Here is an 18,204-nt window from a genome sequence, read left to right on the forward strand (position 1 = left end):
CTCCCACAGCGCTGCCCTCGTCTCGTCCCACCTGCCAATGAGCGAGCACATGGACAATTTTCTTTCTTTCCCCCAAAAAGAAAAGCCTCAGATGGGGAATTTTCTCCCTTGCCAGTCCCTCGTGGTCTCGCCATGCTGGCCAGTCACCAAGCCTCTACCCATCCCTGGGTGACCCCATGGGTACCCACAGTTGGCACCGTGGCATCCCAAAGCAGCTCGTGCCATTCCCACCCCCTGGCCCCGGTCCCTTGCAGGCAGATAATTACCATCTCCTGGCCTGGGTAGTCATAATGAGGCCAGGTGCTCATTTCCCATCCAAGCAATTTACTTGGCAGATCCTGCAGCGAACGAGGAGTCCCACCGAAGGGCCTTGGAGAACGGCTGTGCCTGTGATAAATGCGTAGGACATCTGAGCAAAATTACCTCCTCGAGGGAGGAAGTGAAACAAAAGATAAGAAAAAAGGCTGGAGAGCCTGGGAAGGGGGGAAGGAAGAGACAAAGAAAAGAATGGGAAAAATGCAGCCGAGGTAGCGAAGGAAAGAGAGCCTCTGATAGATGTTGTTCTGTGGCTTCCCCGTGCCCAAGCCCTCCAGCACCTTAGCAAATACGGTCCAAAAATCCTGGTAAACACAGGCCTTAGACTACAGACATAGCAAGAGCCAGCAAGCTCCAAATGGTATAAAAACACAAACACAGGAACTCGAAGGAAAACAAAAACATCCTGCTCAGCACCAGAGGCATGTGCCGGGCAAGGGCTGGGCGCCGGGGAGGGGGCGAGGGAAGGGGGAGAGCAGAAGGGAGCTGCCTGGTGCTCTGTGCCCTGCGCCCAAGGGCTGGAACCACTGCCAGGAGGTTATTTGGGTAATTTCGGTTATTTCCAGCGTTATTTCGGCCAGGCAAGTGGACTTGTGTACAACCCCTCACCACCCATCCGTGCTCAGAGCGAAGCAAAGCGCCTGCTGCTGTGGGTAGGGCAGGGATGGAGCTTGGCCGGTGCCAGGCTGAATCTCTTGCTGCTCAGATGCCCTCGGACCGGGCTTTGGCAGGGCAGGACTTGGCAGGGCAGGATTATTTCGCTGACATCTGCGAGCTCTGCAAGGCACCGCATGGGGCAGGCGCTCTGGCAGCACCAGCGCGTCTGCAAAGGTGAGTGGAGGGGAAATATTTAAAAATAGCGCCCGGCTTCACCTTGACGCCTTTCCCCCGGGAATCCCAAACTGCTTTTCGCCTGCCCCGTCCTTCCTTCATCCATTGCAGGGTAGGAGATCTTCCCGTGGTGCTCAGGGTCTGTTCTGGGCTGCTGGGTGGTGCTCAGCTGTGCCACGTTTAGTACGGGTGCATCTGTATGGATGTGCGTGGGGGTCCCTGCCTGACGGCCACAGGCAGAGGGTAAGGTTGATGTCATAAAATCAGCATACACAAGGAGCAAATCACTTCCCTTGGATGTTTCGATCTAGCAGATCTGATGCTTGTACCCCTGTTTAACTTCCCTGTGCGTGGTGGGAACAAACTCCCCATGAAGCTGCTGAGATCCCTCCTGGGCCCAGCTGGTCCCCGGCCAGAGCATCCCTCTCCCAGAGGCTGCTCCAGGCTCACCCCCAGCGGGTCATAAACCCTTTTTCGATACCTGGCCTAAATTTATTCATGACTAATTCACAGCCGTTTGATCTTGTGCTGATATTATCACTTCACGTAAATGGTTTATCTCCCTCCTTGGCAGGTGCTCCTCCAAATTTGTTTATTGGGAGTCATTACATCCGCTCGCCAGCTCCGTTTGGCCAGGCTGAACAAACCACCTCCTCTCATCTCCTGGCATGGGGCAGATAAGGCAGATCCTCTTCCCCAGCCATCCTCTCGGGGTGCCAGCAGGCACGATGCTGCCTGAGCCTGCAGCAAGGGGAACCTTGGCCTTTGGCTCTGGGGAAGGCACCCAGCCCTGGGGAAGGCACCCAGCCTGAGCAGGGTCAAGCCAAAAGCTGCCCTGCCCTTCACACTTCCCAATTTGCCAATGCAGGTGTACCCAAAACAGACAGTTCCGTGTCCCCAGCTCCCTGGAAAAGGCTTTTTCCCCACGACCGCATTGCAGAATCGGGATGTCTTTAACAGGGCAGCCAGCAGTAGCTGGGGAGGCCTAGGCAGAGATAAAGCACTGCTAAAAAAATAAAAATAAAAATAAAAGAAAAACAACAAACGATCTAAATGTTAAGGGAGGAAAAACTTAATAAATTAAATGTAAATCTATTTTTGTTACATCTGTTCGGATCCTTTAAGGAGCTTTAGGACAGATGTTTCTATATCCCATTTAATCTTGATGTTACTGTAATGAGCTCGGGCCTGGGGTCTGCGCTGGTCGCCTCCCCAGGTGAATTCCTGAGCCCCAGGAGCACACCGCCCCCAGCCCCACGGTGCCCCCCGGACCCCGGGCAGCTCCGGGCGCAGACCCCAAGACAGGGCCGTGGGGCTGCTGGAGGCAGGGAGCAGCCCCAGGGCAGGGGGGCGCACCCCAAACTCGGCCGGGGCCCCTCCATCACCCCCCAAGCGCCCCCATCACCCCCCAGGCCCTGCAGGCGGCCGCGTTGTCACGTCCCCCCTTTGCGCTCCATCTCTCCCCCCCAGTTTGCTGGCATGGTTATTACCCTGGCATTAGAGGCTTTGTTTTTAATTTCCTAAATTACAGCATAATTTAGGCTAATTATTGCTTTGTCCCTCTGATCTTATTAAACCTTTAATCCCTCGGTGATTCCCCACCCAGAGCAAAGTCTGCTTTTCTCACATTCAGTTCTGCGCTGGGTCTGCTCTTGCCTCTCGCCCCGGGCAGCCTCACCTCCGAAACGCGTTGCAGATGCCCCTGGATCTTCCCTCCCCGTTTCCCTCCTCTTTGGTGCCGCAGGAAGCCCTCCCGCGGGCTGGGCAGGACTCGGTGTGAATGTTTTTACCCTCCTTTTGCCTCGCACTATTTGCCTCTGGCTCCCGGGGGCTCTCCGGCAGCTGCCCCGCAGCGAGGAGTGCGCAGCTCGCTGCCTTCACCCCAATTTTTCTACCTGTGGAGCTCTGCCCCATCCCTTCCTGCCAAGATCGATACGGCCAAGGCGCCAGGCGCAGAATGCCCGTGCTAATTTGCTTGGGCAAAACAGATTGCAGAAATGTACTTTTTATAGCTATGAAGTCGAAGGATTTTCTGACCACAGGCTGCAAAAATCCCCTTAATGAAGCCCCACAGCTCTCCGGGGCTTTAGGAAGAGCTCTGGCCCTTGGCCCCCCTTCTCCACTTGAAGTATTGTTTCTGTCTTCAGCCTCCTGCCAAGAATCTCTTCAGCTCTGCAGCTGGATTTGATACAGGGGTGGGGAGAGGAGCTTAATCACAGCAATAAAGAGAGCGGGAGAGAAGCTGCTCTGGGGGAGTCTTTCAAGGAGCAGGGTTTAAAGCATCCCCACGAGCAAAGGGGGCTCCCAGATGCGCTGCCCAAAGCCGGAGGAGGAAAAAGAAGGAATAAAAATGCCAAACAAAACCTCTCCATGGCCGGCTCTGCCTCTGATTTATCCCAGTCCCAGGCTGAAGCAGGTCATTGAAGTGGCAGCAGGGAAGGGGTAAGGGCAGCGCTGCTTCTGCCGGCGAAGGGACAGCAAATTTGTGGCCCCTGCCCCGGGAGGAGCTGCAGGCACCCATCACGGGGCTAACCGTGCTGTGCTGGCCCCACAGAGCTCCCCATTACCTCCTGGGGGGCACAGGCGAGTGCCCCACACCTACAATCACCGTGCAAAGCGCCGCCGAGCGCGGGGAGCAGTGGAGCTCGCGCTGCTCCCGGCGCAGCACAAAGAGGCCCTTACAGCAGCTCGGCAGCCGGCGCGCGCTGGAGAGGGGCACAATTATATTTTTATTCCCTCGTTTCGGCACTGATTAACATTCCTTCACACGGCAGCCGAGGGCCGGGCCAGAACAGACGGGAGCCACGGCGAGGACAGGCGTGGAGGCAGATGTCCCCAAGGCACGCTTGGGCCCGGCGGCTGCCAGCAGCCCCGCTCCTCGGCGAGCCAGCGCCAGCATCCCCGAGGCTGGCAGCATCACACCGAGCTGGGGGAGAGGGGAGCCGGGGTCGGCCGCGGCTGGCTGCTATAAATAAGAGTAAGAAACCTGCTTGCCTCGGCCTTACAAGGAAGTGCAAGTTGGAAGCCATCAGCTGCGGATCACGGAGCCCAGACACGCTTCGCAGAGCAGCGGGGAGCGGAGGAGAGGTTGCAATCCCCAGTAACACTAATTACACCAAGCACGAAGCTGCATGGGGCCCGGGAGCTGTCACCGTCTGCCAGGGGCTCCTCCAGGTCTCAGCCTGCTCGCTGCACGCCGCGGCGTGCTCTCGCCCCGGGCTCCCGGGGAGCCTGGAGATTTGCCGGGAAGCGCTGGGCTGGGAGGCTCAGCCGGGGCTGGGGGGGCAGCAGGAGGTCCGACAGCCCCACGGCACGGGCAGGACCCCGGGCACAGCTGGGGCTGGGGGCCAGCAGCAGGACCGACAGCCCCACGGCACGGGAGGGACCCTGCCGTGAGACGTGCGGCCGGGAGCATCCTGCGCCCCACCTCGCCCAGGGGATGTTGGCCAGGGCGAGCAGAGGCTGGCTCCTGCGGCAGAGGTGGGGTGGCCCTGTCCCGGGGCACCCAAAGCTGGCAGGCTGGAGCCGAGCCCGGCTCCGTGCCGCGGCGTGATGCACGTGCAGGAGCGGGACAGGGCAACGCGCTCCAAAGCGGGCAGACTGCCGGAGCCTTCCAGGTGGCCCCGGCGGCTCCTTGCTGCCAGCCAAGGAGGATGCTGAGAGCTACAGGATCCTCCTGCTCTTCCCGGAAAGAAGATGTTATTTCACACCAGGTGTGAAGGAGATGGGGGGGGACTCTCCATGCCCCCAGCTCCCAGTGCCATCCCGCTGACCCTGCAGCAAGGGACAGAGCCCGTCCCACCTCCATCCCCATCCCGTGCCAGCTGAGGCCAGTGGGACAGAGCCACGCTGCTGCCTCCAATTAATGTTTTATGCCTGCAGCTTGGCCAGGCCCAAGCAGGTGTTTGAAACAGAGACCTTCAGCTGCCCACGAGCACCTCCTCAACTGCCCCGGCTCCTCGCAGTCCCCTCTCAGCTCCCACCCGCAGTGGGGCAGGGGGAGATTGCATGGGGACAGAGGGGGCAGAAAGGGCTGGGAACGCCTCCCTGCACCTGGAACCACTCGGAAGCATCCTGGCCCCCAGTGCTCTGGTACCCCAGCCCGAGGGCTGTCCCCTCTCCTCTCCGCCTGCCTCTGAGGCCCCTCGGGACCCTCCCGGCCGGTGCCTGTGGCTCGGTGAGACCCAGCGCTGTCAGCGCTAACAATAGCGAGGAAGAGCTGGCTCTCGCTGGCGCCACGAATCCTGGGCAGCCAGGCTCACCACCCACAGCACAAAAGCAATTAAAAGTTGCACACAGAGGCCACTGTAAAGAATGAGGGCACGTAGCCATGTCGCTGCCGCGGCGTTCACGCCTGTCACACCAGCGGAGCCGGTCCCGGGGGACGCGGCACGGCCGGGGGATGCTGCTGGAGCGGGGCTGGGGCAGTCCCCAGGGGCTGGCGAGCAGGGTCCCGGCCGTGGCCAAGGCGCTTGCGGAGGACCAGGGAGCCTCCAGGGAGCAGGGACTTCCCCAGAGCAGCTGCTGTGTCCCCAGGGATAAATAGACCACCCCTGGGTGCCGTCTCCAGCCTCCTCTCGTGCCAGGCTGCCTCTGCTGCAGGCTGTGAGGGGTCACAGTGGGCACCGCTTCGTCCGCCCGCAGCCCCCCGCCACGCAGCCGGCTCTGCCGCAGCTCCAGCCCGTGTTCAACCCATCCAGGGCCATCCACGGAGCGGGGACCCAGTGCCCGCAGCCCCCACCTCGTGCCGCAGCCCATTGTATAACATGGCCGGGCCGTCAGGACGCATCTCGTCAGCCTGCGCGGCCGCTCGCCCCCAGGGAGCCGGCGGCAGCAGCTGCCAGCACGCATTAGGCAGCGCCGCCTGCACCCAGCGGCGTGGGGGCACAGCGTGGGGAAGGGGCTCGGCTCCCGGGGGGCCCTCGGCTGCTCCCCAACGTGGGTGTGGGGCACCAGGAGCGAGGTGAGGCAGTGCCGGAGCCTGGCCCTGGAGGTCACAGCCCGAAAAGATCAGTGAGGGGGAAGCGGCGCGCCGAGCCACTCGTCCTGGCGGCACATGAAGGAAGCGTCGCGGCAGAAGGTGGAAGAAAAACCGAGGGCAACGCGAGCTGTGAAAATGACTGACTTTGTTTTCTGTTCAGCCACCAAACAATAACAAGAATAGGAGAGGGAAATTTGTTTGAGCAGACCCGGAGCAGGCGAGGAGCACCACAAAAGGGAAGGCCTTTGTCTCCGCGAGGATAAACAAACAGCACGTTGTGTACAGCCGGCGAAAGTCAAGTTTATTTGGGGAAGGCAGAGCTGTCTTTAAAAAAAAAACGTGCCCTATAGCTTAACCTGAGCTCCAACAAGTCTCCAAAGGCAAAGCCAAAACATTGTGCTTCAAAAATGTCAAAGCGAGACATTTTTATATTTCTGAAAATCCGTTATTTTGGCCACGAATCCAGAATGCATGAATAGTTCAGGCCGGTCCAACGCCGCATATTTCTGTCGAGCAAAGCATTCGTCGGAAATGTTTCACCAGGCTCCTCCAGAAACAAAAGTGCAGCCCGCGAAGGCTCTCTCATCACCCAAGCTGCGAGAGAGGTTCGGGCTGGGCAGGGAGCGTAAACACGGGGAAGTAAATCAGCTGCTTCCAGCCCCTTTCGCCTTCCCGAGCGGGGAGGTGCTTCGTGACACCGCCAAGGGGGCTGGGGAAGTTCCTATCCACCCATCCCGGTGGCCCTTTGCAGCAGGCTCGCAGTGGGATTTTGGCCCCAGGCAGTGACCCCGTGGCCCTGCAGCAGGATGGAGCAGGGCGCAGCACCCGCTGTGGGGACAGCGTGGGCACTCGGGGTGCTGCAGGGCATCCCACTAACCCCCACCAGCAGCATTTCCTGGGCTTCCATCTGTCCTTGCTCTGCAGATTTTTCTCACACTGGGGGTAAGGAAGTCCCCCTGTGCACACAGCTATGGTGCAGCAGAGGGGGGAAGGGGTGGCAGCATCCCCCTCCCTGCACACACCGCTCGGGGTTTTGGGGCCACCCCGCCAGCCCCTGGCGGAGCAGCGTGCATGGCTGCACTCCCTGAAAAGCCTTTTCTCTCCCATTTGTGCTGGCCACGTCAGGATTTGCCCCGTTACCACCAAGCATGCATCCCATCCAGGCTTGCACGCATGCCCAGAGGGCGCTGGGCACAGGCACAGCCGGTGGGGCACAGCCGGAGCAGAGCAGGGCTTGGGGCCGGTGGGAGCAAAACCCCACCACACATAAACCCTGCGGGAAATGGAGCAAAACCCAGCCTTTGCTGGCTCCCTGGAGCATGGCACTTGGCTGCCTTTGCTGGAGCTGCAAGCAGCCCGCTGCCTGGGCTGTTTTTGGGGTGCAAGATGTGACCCCGGCCCTCAGCCACCTCCTGGCTCTCACGGACACCCGCCCCTGCGCGCCGCCCGGCAGCTCTGCCAAGGATGGCAGGGCTCGCCTTTCCCTTTTATTAAGAGCTAATTACCCCCCTATTAGTTTGGGGAAGGATAGTGTCGATGTTTGTAAAATCAGCATTCATTAACCCTTTCACCCCAGCCTGGGATTAATTTCCTGCTGACCCCGCTGGGCGATGCGCGCCCGACGGGGCCGCGGGCCGGGGCGCAGACAGTGGGGCTTTGTTCGGCCGGGTTGTCGGGGCAGGATCACCTTACGTGCGGGTTCTGCAGCCCCACCGAGGCTGCCAGGAGCAGCAGAGCCCAGCAGGGACCAGGATCATTACTGGAAGTCCGGGCAGGGCGAGGAGCAGGGGGTGGGAGGAGGGACCCCATCCCATGCGCTCCCCAAACCCCGGTCCCCCTGTCCCTGGGGAGCCACCTCCCTGCAGCTCAGCCCTCTGCAGGAGCTGCCCGCCCGCTCCTCCAGCTTCCTCCCCAGGCTTGCCTGTTAAGCACATAATTAATGGCCGACACCTTATTACATTAAGCAGCAGGAAGCCAAAGTTCGCCACGCATCGCTCTCGCAAGCTGCTTTTCCGTTTAGAGCGAGACCAAAGCGAGGGACGGGGCTGCCCACGAGCCCGCGGGTCCCATCCTCACCAGGACGGGGCGGGCAGTTGGAGCGAGCTGGCATCACCCAGGGCGTGGGAATGGGGAAAAGAGGCTCTGGGTGCTCCCGCAGGAGCATCATCCCACAGCACCCAGGGCAATGGTGCCTCCTTTCCGAGGAGGACACCCGTGCCCTGCCCTGTGCCCACCCAGCCTTCCCTCTGGCTGTATCCCGGCAAGGACATGGACCCCGGGTCACCAGAGCCCTGACAGAGGGGAGGAAAAGCCCAGCTCCAACACGGGCACACCCCGGGGGCAGGGAGAGGCCAGACAGCAGCGGGGACACTTCCTCACCTGGTCCCCCGGCCAGCGGAGCGGGGAGCGAAGCCCCCCCAAGCCCACTTCCCTTGGAATCGCCGTCTCCCTTTTCCTTCTGGCTCAGCTGCCTCCCGCAGCCCCCAGAGCCGCAGCCAGAGCCAATTTCCAGCAAGAACCTGGCGCTGGGCTCGCTCGGGAGGATTACACCAGGCTGCAGGAATTGGGAGGGGGAAAGCCCGGCTGAAACCGAAGCCTCGGCCGGCCCTTCCCAGCCGGGGCAGGGCTGGAGGCAGCCCAGCACCTTCCTCCAGCATCGGGGCAGGAGGGGGTCTGCGGGATGGGTGCGGGGCTCGTGCCACATCCCCCAGGACGTGCCCACCCCGTTGTCCTGGTGTCCCCGTGCCCCATGCCCTGAGGATGGGGCACTCAGTGCAGCTGGAGGTGCGGAGCAGAGCCCGCACAGCACCCGGCCAGGGCTGCACCTGGCCCAGGCAGGATCCTGCCCCGGCGGCCGCAGCGCTGACATTTCCCGTTTACCTCTCATCCTCCGTCACGGCCAGGGAAAGGAAAAGCTTTCTGTTTCCTTCAGGCCCTACTCCAGCAGCCAGGGGACCCTCTCCAAGTGTTTTGTTTCAATAACATTAAAACCTTGCACATAATTAATTTACATTTGCTGCAGAGCAATACTTGCACTTCGCTCTTTTTTTTTTTTACCCATGAAAAACTACTGAACTTGTCCTGCAGCTCCCTGTTTCGCTGGGCCTCACCTCCCTGGAAGAAACCTCTCTCCCTCCTCCCTCCTCCACTTTCCAGTTCCTTTTCTAGGCTGTCTCGCTCTTTTTCCAGCCTCACGCTCTCCCCCCACCAGCCCACCCCTCTCCCAGCTCCTGCACCCCAGGCTGTGAGCCCCGGCGAGCCTCCACGTGCACCGGGTGCCCGGCCACCAGCAGCAGCAGGACGCACGGACACAGGCTTGGGGGTGCCAGCCTGGGGGACAAACCTGCAGAAATCAGCCAGGAGGAGCATTCCCAACCCATCCCACGCAGAGCATCGCAGGCACGGAGCGAGCCAAGGGTGGTGGCCAGCTTGGGGACAGGCTCGGTCCCCAGCCCCGGGGCAGCGCAGTCCCCCAGGACGCATCCTGCTGGTGTCCAGCAGCCGCCACGAAGGGGCTGTGATGGACGGCCCGCCGGTGCACTGCAGTTATTGCTCTAATTACGGAGCCCGCGGGACTCGTTGCATACCACGACAGCCTAATGGATCTTCCAGGCTCCTCTTCGGGAGCGCGGAGACCAGGTGCAGCCGAGGTGGTGCACGCTGCGAGAGCTCGCGGTGTGGGAAAAGCCCATGGCCTCCACCAGGAGAACCTGTTAGCTATTGCAGATATCCTACGGGGAAAATGAGGATAAACTTCCCGATCCTCGTTGCAGCAGCTGGCCCGGCCAAGGTTTATTGGGAGGGCTTGCTGCTCCGTGGCCTCTGGCGGGCTGGCCGGACGCTCCCCATGGCGGGCAGGGAGCGGCGATGCTGCAGGCGCACCCAGCACCCAGCCACATCTCCAGCACCCGGGGTGTCCCAGCAGCTGCAGCATCCCTGCCTCCCCCTGGGTGCCGATGCTCCCCGAGCACGATGCCTGTCTCAGCCCGGAGCTGGGCTCGCTGCACGCGGGTGGCTTTGCCCTCGCCCACCCGGGGGGCTCAGCCCCCTGCCCGTGGTGGTGACTCCGGGCACGCAGCCTTCACAAACAGCGCCGGGCCCGCTGGGCTGGCAGCTGCCTCAGCTTCGAGCGGGAGCTGGCCAAGGGCGAGTTAATAAACTCGGCAGAAAGCTCCTTTACGTTCAATAATTAAAATAACTGATCCAGTCCTGACGGACGTCCAAAAGCATCGAGGGCTGTAATGAACTTTGCAGACCCGCAGGCTGAGGTCCCGCCGATCCCCCCAGCACCAGCCGGCCCCGGGGGGCTGAGCCCCACAGCTCGCTGCCCTCCTGTGCCCCAGCCAGGGCCAGGGATGCTCGGAGCAAAGCCCTTTCCGTGGCCAGGGCTGTGTGGAGGCTCCCCCAAACCCCTGCAATGGGGGCGATGCACCAGGGACCCCCGGGGGTGGCCGTGCTCTGTGCCATGCCCCAGGACACACCGGGATCCAACGAGCTCCATCCCACCGGGTGTTTTTTGGGGCTGCCCCATGCCCGTGCTGGGAGGGACCCACGGCGCTGCCGCTCCCCGGCTCAGCGCTGGGCTCCGGGAACTTGTAAAAGTGCTTTCCTCCTCCTCTGGCAGGTCCGAGCAAGTTTGGCACTTAGAGATTTACCCTTCGGGCATCGGGGACCAGCGAAGCTGTTTGAAATTAAAAGCATTATTTAATTCACCCTGGGATCAAAGCATGCAGAGGAGAGGGATTTTCAGCCCGGCAAACCACATACAAGCAGGGCTGTCACACCCAGAGGCCCGCTCCCCCCGCCCTGACCCCGATCCCAAGCAGCCCCTGCTCGCTCCTGCAGATGCCTTGGCACCGTCCCTGCGTCTCAGGCTGCTCCCCAAGCACCCCGGGACCAGCCTGCCTCGTTTGATCTCCTTGCCCCACCTCGCCTCCCACCCCCTGCTCGCTGGCCCAGAAGAAGTTCCTCCTCCACCCTCTCCCAGTGCCTTGGCCTCATTTCTCCCCCGAGACCCCAGGAACCCAGCCCCGTACGCAGCACCACAGCCCCATACCGGGCAGCCTTGAGGCAGGTGGGGGCTGCACCAGGCAGGGCTCTGAGTGCCCCCCACCCCTAGAGCCCATCGCGCATCCCATACCCTGCACCCCGTACCCTGCATCCCGCACCCACACACCCTGCTGGCCTCTGCTCACCAGCAGGTTCCCCCTCCCCAAAAAAAGACCCCCAAAAGCCTGCTGCCCCCTTAAAACTTCGTAAAACATTTTAGGCAAGGGAGTCCACAGAGCTGAAACGCGGGCCCCAGGCTGAGCACCTCGGGTGGCTGGGCTCCCTGGGTGCTTCCCACCCACCTCCCACCCCCCTCGCTCCGAATTTATCGCCGCACGGGGCCGTGCAGGGATGCAAAGTGCCACATTAAAGCGGGTTATAAAGAGCAAGAGCGATGACTGTGGTGCAGCCCATCTCGGAGCCGGTTAAAGCACCATCTGTTAAGGATTTATTGCCATCCCATTTCCTAAAACGACTTTTTAATAACTTATTAAATGAAGGTACGCTGAGGAACGACTAAATAAATATCAGTCACCAGGAGGGATGGATGTTCCTGCCCCGAGCCATCCACAAAGTGGCTCTGGGCGCTTCCCAGCCCGGGAGCAGACCCCAAACCCCGTCCCCATCCCCTGCCACCCTGCTGCCAGGCTGGGGAGCGAGCACCCAGCAGCTCAGCACGCACCCAGCCACAGGTAGGGTGCCAAGGGGGGTGTAACGCTCCCCCCAGCACCCCAACAGCTCCCCCCACGCCGCGATGAGCTGCCCTGTCCCTGGCCTCCTTGGAGCCAGGCTGTGGCTTCAAAGAACAACCCAGGGCAGCAAAAAAGCACACGGGAGACGGCCAGGGTTTCCATAGGAAAAAAACCTTTTATTTAACAATATATCAGGTTCCATCACGGCTCCATGGGGTTCAGATGCCACAGAGCTGGTTACCGATGGCGATGATATGCTACTGGGCGGGAGAGCTGGGGCGAAGGCGAAAGGAACCGAAAGGAGGAGGAGGAGGAACAATGACGAGAAGAAACAAAAGCCCCCAGCGCTGGGGGGCGGCACGGCTGGCGGGGCCGGAGCCGATGGACGCTGAGCGGCGAAGGATGCTGAGCCCCAACCCCGGGCTGCTGGCATCGCCCCACGCCACGCAGCCCCCCCGGGGCAGGGGGTCCTCGGCACCTCCCTGCCACGGCCACCCCAAGTCCCCACAGCCCCCTGGGGCTGCGCCAGCCGAGCCCCCTCTTGCGTGGCGCCGGGCGAGGGATGCGCGCGTGGTGGCAGCGCTGAAATGTGGGAGCGGGCACGGGGGTGCTGGTGTGCGGGGCGGCGGGGGCACGGCCCTGCTGGGGGCTCCCCGAGCAGCGGGGACAGCCGCAGCCCCCCGGTACCCTGCTGATATAATGAGGATTTAATGCACGGGCTGCCGGGGGCAGCGGGGACCGAGGAGTGCGCCCAGGTGCCGGGGGTGCCGGTGGCACCGAGCTGGCCGCAGCGGGGTGGCCACCTCGAGCCACCCTCGAGCTGGGGGGCACCAAGCAGAGAGCGGGCTGCAGCTGGAAAACAGGGCAGGGGGAGAAGGGCCCTGCGACAGAGCAGCTCCACGGGGCTGGAAAAGCAGATCTCAAGATGCTGCGTGGAGCTACGAGTCTTGAGGTTTTGGGTTTGCTTTGTGTGGTTTTGTTTTTGTTTCTTTTTTTTTTTCTGTTAAATGGATAAAAGGAGATCGATTTGCTGCTGCTTGCATTTACTTTGCATTAACAGGTCCGTGCCCAGCAGCTCTGCTTGGACCCAGCAAGGAGCTTTCCACGCACCAGGTCCAGCTCCCCCCGAGCACCACGGGGTCCGGAGCTGCGCCCAGGGGCAGAGGGGCACCAGCCCCACACCACAGCGGGGGGAGCGGGACATCCTCTCTGCTTGGGGCCCGGCCCATCCTGCATTATACCGAGGGTACAGACCCCAATCCTGCCCCTCGGGTGCCAGAGCACTCCTGGACAGCAGCACCCTGCAGCCCTCCCCTCGCTGAGGGGCGTTTTGGGGCTGGGGGCTCCTGCGGCGACCCCAGGACCGGCCCCCGGGACCCCCGCACACCAGCACAGACCCCGCGGTGCAGCTCCTGGATTTGATCGCAGTATGACAATGTTTTACACCCGTTCTCGTGGTTAATTTTTTTTTTTTTTTTTTTTTTTTTTTTTTAGTTCTCATTTGTTTTTCTAAGAAAAAGCAACCAGAAAATAATTCGGAGTTTATACAAAACATCTTTACATTATTTCTCCCAAAAAAGACTAGTATTTACACAAACAGAACAAAACAAAACAACGAAAAAAAAAAAAAAAAAAAAGAACTTCAACGCTTCCAATGAAAAGAACAGAAGGGACACTCAGTTTCAGGACCCAGCAGACCGAGGTGCTCAGCAAAAATCAAGAGTTCCGATTTCACCCTTTCTGCACATATTTACAAGTGTTTTTTTTTTCAGCTGCCCGCCTCAGAAGGAGCTGGGCTGCCCGGGGCCAGCGGCCACCCCGGAGCGCCAGCAGGGCCAGCCACGAGGACTCGCTGCTTGGCTTTTGGCACGCTGCGTGGCCAGATCCTCAGCAAATCAACCCAAAACCTGCCGCCCCCCCGCTGCCCCAGCCTCGCCAGGTGAAACTCCTGCACCGAACCCACCCCAGCTCCTGCCCCGCTGGGCTCTGCTCCCCTGGGGACCTCCAGGTCGGAATTTGGGGGGGATTTTTTTTTTTTTTAAGACACAATTTGATGGAGAGCAGACCCCGTCCCCTTTGGCAGCGCCGGCACAGCGCAGCACCTGCATAGACGCCCCGAGGGGAAGGCAAGGGGCTGGGGGGGGAGGAGGGGATCCAAAAGGTGCTGGGGGGGAGCGGGGAGAAGGGCTGGGCAGGGCAGCCCCCAGTCCCAGCTCCCCCCTGCCGCAGGCAGTGACCGCGTTACTGCCCCGGGGCGCAGGAGCCGTCCCCCCGCAGGGATGCCCAGGCCGGGGAGGGGAGCTGGGGCAGCCCACGCTGCTCCATCCCGAACTCCCACCTTTCCAAAAATAAAAATAAAAATAACTAAAGCAACATGAACAAACGCTCCGCTCGGGCCCACGGGCGGCGCAGAGCCGAGCACGCTCCTGCCCCAGCTGCCCCGAGCGGGTGCAGACCCCACGGGGCTGTCCCCTCGGGGGCCCTCCGAGCTCCAGCCCTGTCCTCCTGCCACCCCCAGCCCTCTCCTCATCAAGGCACTTTTGCAGAGCAGCTCTCTCGCTCTTTGGGCACTTCCCAGCCCGGCACCCGGGGCCGTTGGTGCTGGATGTGCCCAGGGCAAGGCGAGGAGAAGCCAGGCAGGGGGGGGGCGCACCGCGGCGGGCAGCAGCAGCCCCCTCCTGCTCCGTGCTTGCTCCCTGAGCAAAAGCAGCTACTTCTGAAAGGAAAAGAAAGCGAGGAAGGAGCACGCAGCCGCCAGCCCCGGGCTGGGACAGGCAGGGTGGCAGGGCTGTCACCTCCAACCTCACCACTATGGCAGCGGCAGGCCCTCCCGGGCAGAGGAAGCCAGGAGCGAGCCTGCCAGAAGAGCCCCAAGAGCTCCAACCCTCCCGGTTTTGGGCACGAGGCGAGCCAAACCATAGCAGAGCACGGCTGGGCTGGTGACCCCCTGCAGGAGCTGGTGGGGCTGGGTGAGCCCCTGCACCCGGAGCATCACCCAGGGGTGCACCGGGCTCAGGTTGGGCCCGGAGGCAGGGCGCAGGGGGGCACCAGGGGGTCCTGGCACAAGGGGAGGGTGGAGGGGAGCCTCCTGCTCAGCTCCCAGCCTGGGGAATGCCTCCTGGGGGCTTCCAGGTCCCCGTGGAGCACCGAGTGCTGCAGCACCACAACAACCTCCCGTACAGCTGAGAAGTGGGGTGCTGATGGGGCTGGGGTGCCAAGGAGGAGGAGGAGGAGAAAAAAAAGGAGGAGAAGAAAGAGGAGAAGAAGGGGAAGGAGGAGGAGGAGAAGGAGGAAAAGGAGGAGGAGGAGGAGGGTTGAGCAGACCTGCCTGGGTGGATGGTGAAGGAGACCCAAGAGCACCGGCTCCCAAATGTTGGCTTCCTCCTGACACCACCGCTCCAGCCCCGAGCCCAGCACCATCGTTTTCCAGTTTCCTTTCCAAGGAGAAGCGCCGCAGGGCTGCACCCCGGGGCCACCAACTGCAGCACCGCCCCAGCGCCGGCCGTGGGACGGGACCGGTGACACGGGTGACACGGGACGTGCGGCCAGCCCTGCCCTCCCTCCTCCCCAGGCTGCCCCACGCTTCACTTCCAGCAGTCCCGGCCCGACGGGAAGCAGCAGCAGAGGCTTCCCCTGCTCCTCGTGGCACCCCGGGCAGGAGGACGCCCTGGGGAGGTCCGGGATCGCCGCGAGGCTGCAGCCTCCGCAGGGCAGGAGGAGCGCTTGGACTCTCGCGCGCTGAATGCTTGAGACATCATATATATTTTTTTTTTTCTTTCTTTCTTTTTATAAAGAGACTAAAACAAGAGTCAACAGCTACGAACACAAAAGTTTAAAACGGCAGCGGCGGGCGACGGCGGGTCTGCCCCGCGGCCGGCGGGACGGCGTGCTGGAAGGAGGCGGCGGGCGGCGGGCCGGAGTCCCGCCCGGGATTCACAAAAATAAAAATGTTACAAAAAAAAATTAAAATAATTATAATAATAATAATAGTAGTAGTAGTAAATCGGGTTTGCCAGCTTCCTCCCTGCACAGTTCTCTGCGTCTTGGCACCTGGGCGAAGCATCCTCCTCCTCCTCCTCCCCCCGGGGCTGCTCGCTCCCCGTCGGCCCCAGCTCCTCTCCGCGGCCCCGGCGTCCGTCCGGGCCCGAAGCGGCGGCCGCTGCAGCACCAGGTGCACGGGCACTTAACACAAGGACATGGAGGTGACGAGGGGAAATCCCAAAAACGAAAAAGGGGAGGCAGAGTCTGCGGGGGCGCCGGCGGTGTCCGAGCGGGCGCGGAAAGGCAGGGTGCCCGCCACGGCGGGCGCTTGGCTCGCGCCCCCGCCGGCCGCAGTCCGGAGCAGGAGAGGAGGACGCTGGCGGCTCACCCTCGAAGTCCTGGGATTACAAAAGCTGAGAACTACAAAACTAAATACAAAGGGGGAGAGACGGCGCGCGAGCGAGCGGCGCGCTGCCGGGCGCCAGCCCCCTGCGCTTCCCGCGCCGTGCCGCGGGGCCGGGGGCGCTGCCTCCCCCCCGGAGCCGGACCCGGCGGCCGCTCGGCGCTCCCCTGCATGGCGGCGTGCCCAGGCTGCTCCTCACACCTTGTAGTAAATGTTGGCTGGGCTCTGCGGGGGCATCTCCTGGACGATGTAGACGGGGTGCCCGTAGTCCCCGCTCACCTTCTCGTAGTGCGGGCAGTAGTTGTTCTCTGTAGTCCGTAAGGGGATGATGATGTCGCTGGGCTCCGAGCCCGCGTTCCCGCTGCATTTGGGGCTGGCCAAGGTGCTGAGTGACAAGGCTGCGGCCCGCTGCTGCGTGTGCTTCCGGTGCCGCTTGCGGATCTTGATCAGGAGGACGACGAGGAAGATGATGATGAGGATGAAGATGACGCAGCCGGCGCCGATCGCCGCGAAAACGGCGACCTTGGAGCTCAAGAACCCGTCGCTGGGGCCTTGGGTTTCCTGCCCATTCTGGTTGACGGAGCCTGCAAGGCGAGGGGAGGCGGGTGTCAGCGTGCACGGGTGGGCTGCCCCACCTTCCCACCCTGCTCAGCCCCTCGTGTGCTTCACCCCTGCCTCCACAGCCAGGCACAACGTGACAGAGCCCTGGTCACCCACGGCGGAGGTGCCAGCCCGTCCCCTCCCGGCTGGATGAACCAAAATCCAGGCTGAGACCAGCACACGCCCCGGGAGCCTCTGCTCTCCGCAGCTGACCTGAATGCAGTAATGAAAGTGGGGCCTGGTACCCAGAGCCCTGCAATATCCGATTACTGACCCCCACCTCCTCCTGACCCCGGCCCGGGCAGCTCCGGGCCCCCGAGGGGAGGCCACTTGGCTGGCTGCACCGCGGGAGAAGAAAAGAGCAACTTTTCCTGACTTCATCTGATTTCACTTTTCTCTCAGCAGGGTCAGGAACTCAGGAAACCACCTTCAAAGGGCTTTCACACTGGCTCAGCTCAAAAACCCAAGGACCTCAACTCCTCCAAGCCCCCTCAGATGTACGCGGAGGAACAGATGGGCAGCAGAGGGAGGAGGAGGAGGAGGAGCGGCGTGCTGAACCAGCACTTCTCCACCACACCACTGCCAGCACAGCCCGGTGCTGGGAGAAGGAGCCCAGGAGCCCGAGCTGCTCCGCTCAGCATCCTCACATCCAGCTCCCTGCCCCGGCACAGCCTGCAGCCCCTTGCCCATAACGCCCAGACCAGGGCGAGGAGATGCTGGGGGTCAGGGCTGCGGCTGGCACAGGGGCGCAGCGCCCAGCACCGCCCGGCTCCGCGGCTCCCAGCCCCTCTCCGGGACGCTGTGGCCCCGCTACCTGGCTTGCCGGGCTCCTCCACCGCCGGGACCTTGTGGCGTGGGCTCTGCGTGACGATTTTCACCGTGTTGTCGGACTCCTTGCTGGGCCGACTCGTCGTCAGCTGCTCGGGGACGACCGCGTTCGGATCTGGGCGGGCAGAGAGGCGACGGATGAGAAACCTCGACTCAGCCTCGACACAGGCAGCTCCCACCCCACTAAATATCCCCTTTCCTCATCCCTACCGGCCACCCTGCATCCAAAAAGGCTCTCAGCCTGCCGTCCACCCCGGTGCCCCAGGAGGAGCAGCTGTAGCACACCGATGGAAAGATCGTCCTCCCCTCTTTAGGCCAGTCCGTCCCCAGTGCACCACCAGCCCAGACAATTAGGCTGTTCCCAAAAGCTGCCCGTGGCACGGAGCTGGGAAGGCACCGAGGGGACAGAGGAAAGGGCACAGGGCCAGCAGTGTCAGACCCGAGCAGGACACAAGCCTCTGCCTGCAGAGCAAGATGCCAGCCTTGGGTGATGACCGAGTTGCGTAGCTCCATAAATAACAAAG

The 18,204-nt window shown here is 62.1% G+C and overlaps 1 protein-coding gene across 1 annotated transcript in view; it reads right to left on the minus strand.

The window, feature by feature from the left end:
* Positions 1 to 12,023: 12,023 nt before the first annotated feature.
* Positions 12,024 to 18,204, minus strand: part of EFNB1 (ephrin B1) — a 56,679-nt gene continuing 50,498 nt past the window's right edge. The window contains exons 4-5 of the mRNA XM_084535141.1: positions 17,667 to 17,795; positions 12,024 to 16,836 (exon numbers count right to left, since the gene is read on the minus strand). Coding sequence (XP_084391267.1) covers positions 16,448 to 16,836; positions 17,667 to 17,795 — 518 coding nt within the window. The 3' untranslated portion in view covers positions 12,024 to 16,447. The remainder of the gene's footprint in view (positions 16,837 to 17,666; positions 17,796 to 18,204) is intronic.

This window comes from Aythya ferina (genome assembly GCF_964211825.1).
Source record: "Aythya ferina genome assembly, chromosome: 13".
In the NCBI taxonomy this organism is placed as follows: Eukaryota; Metazoa; Chordata; class Aves; order Anseriformes; family Anatidae; genus Aythya; species Aythya ferina.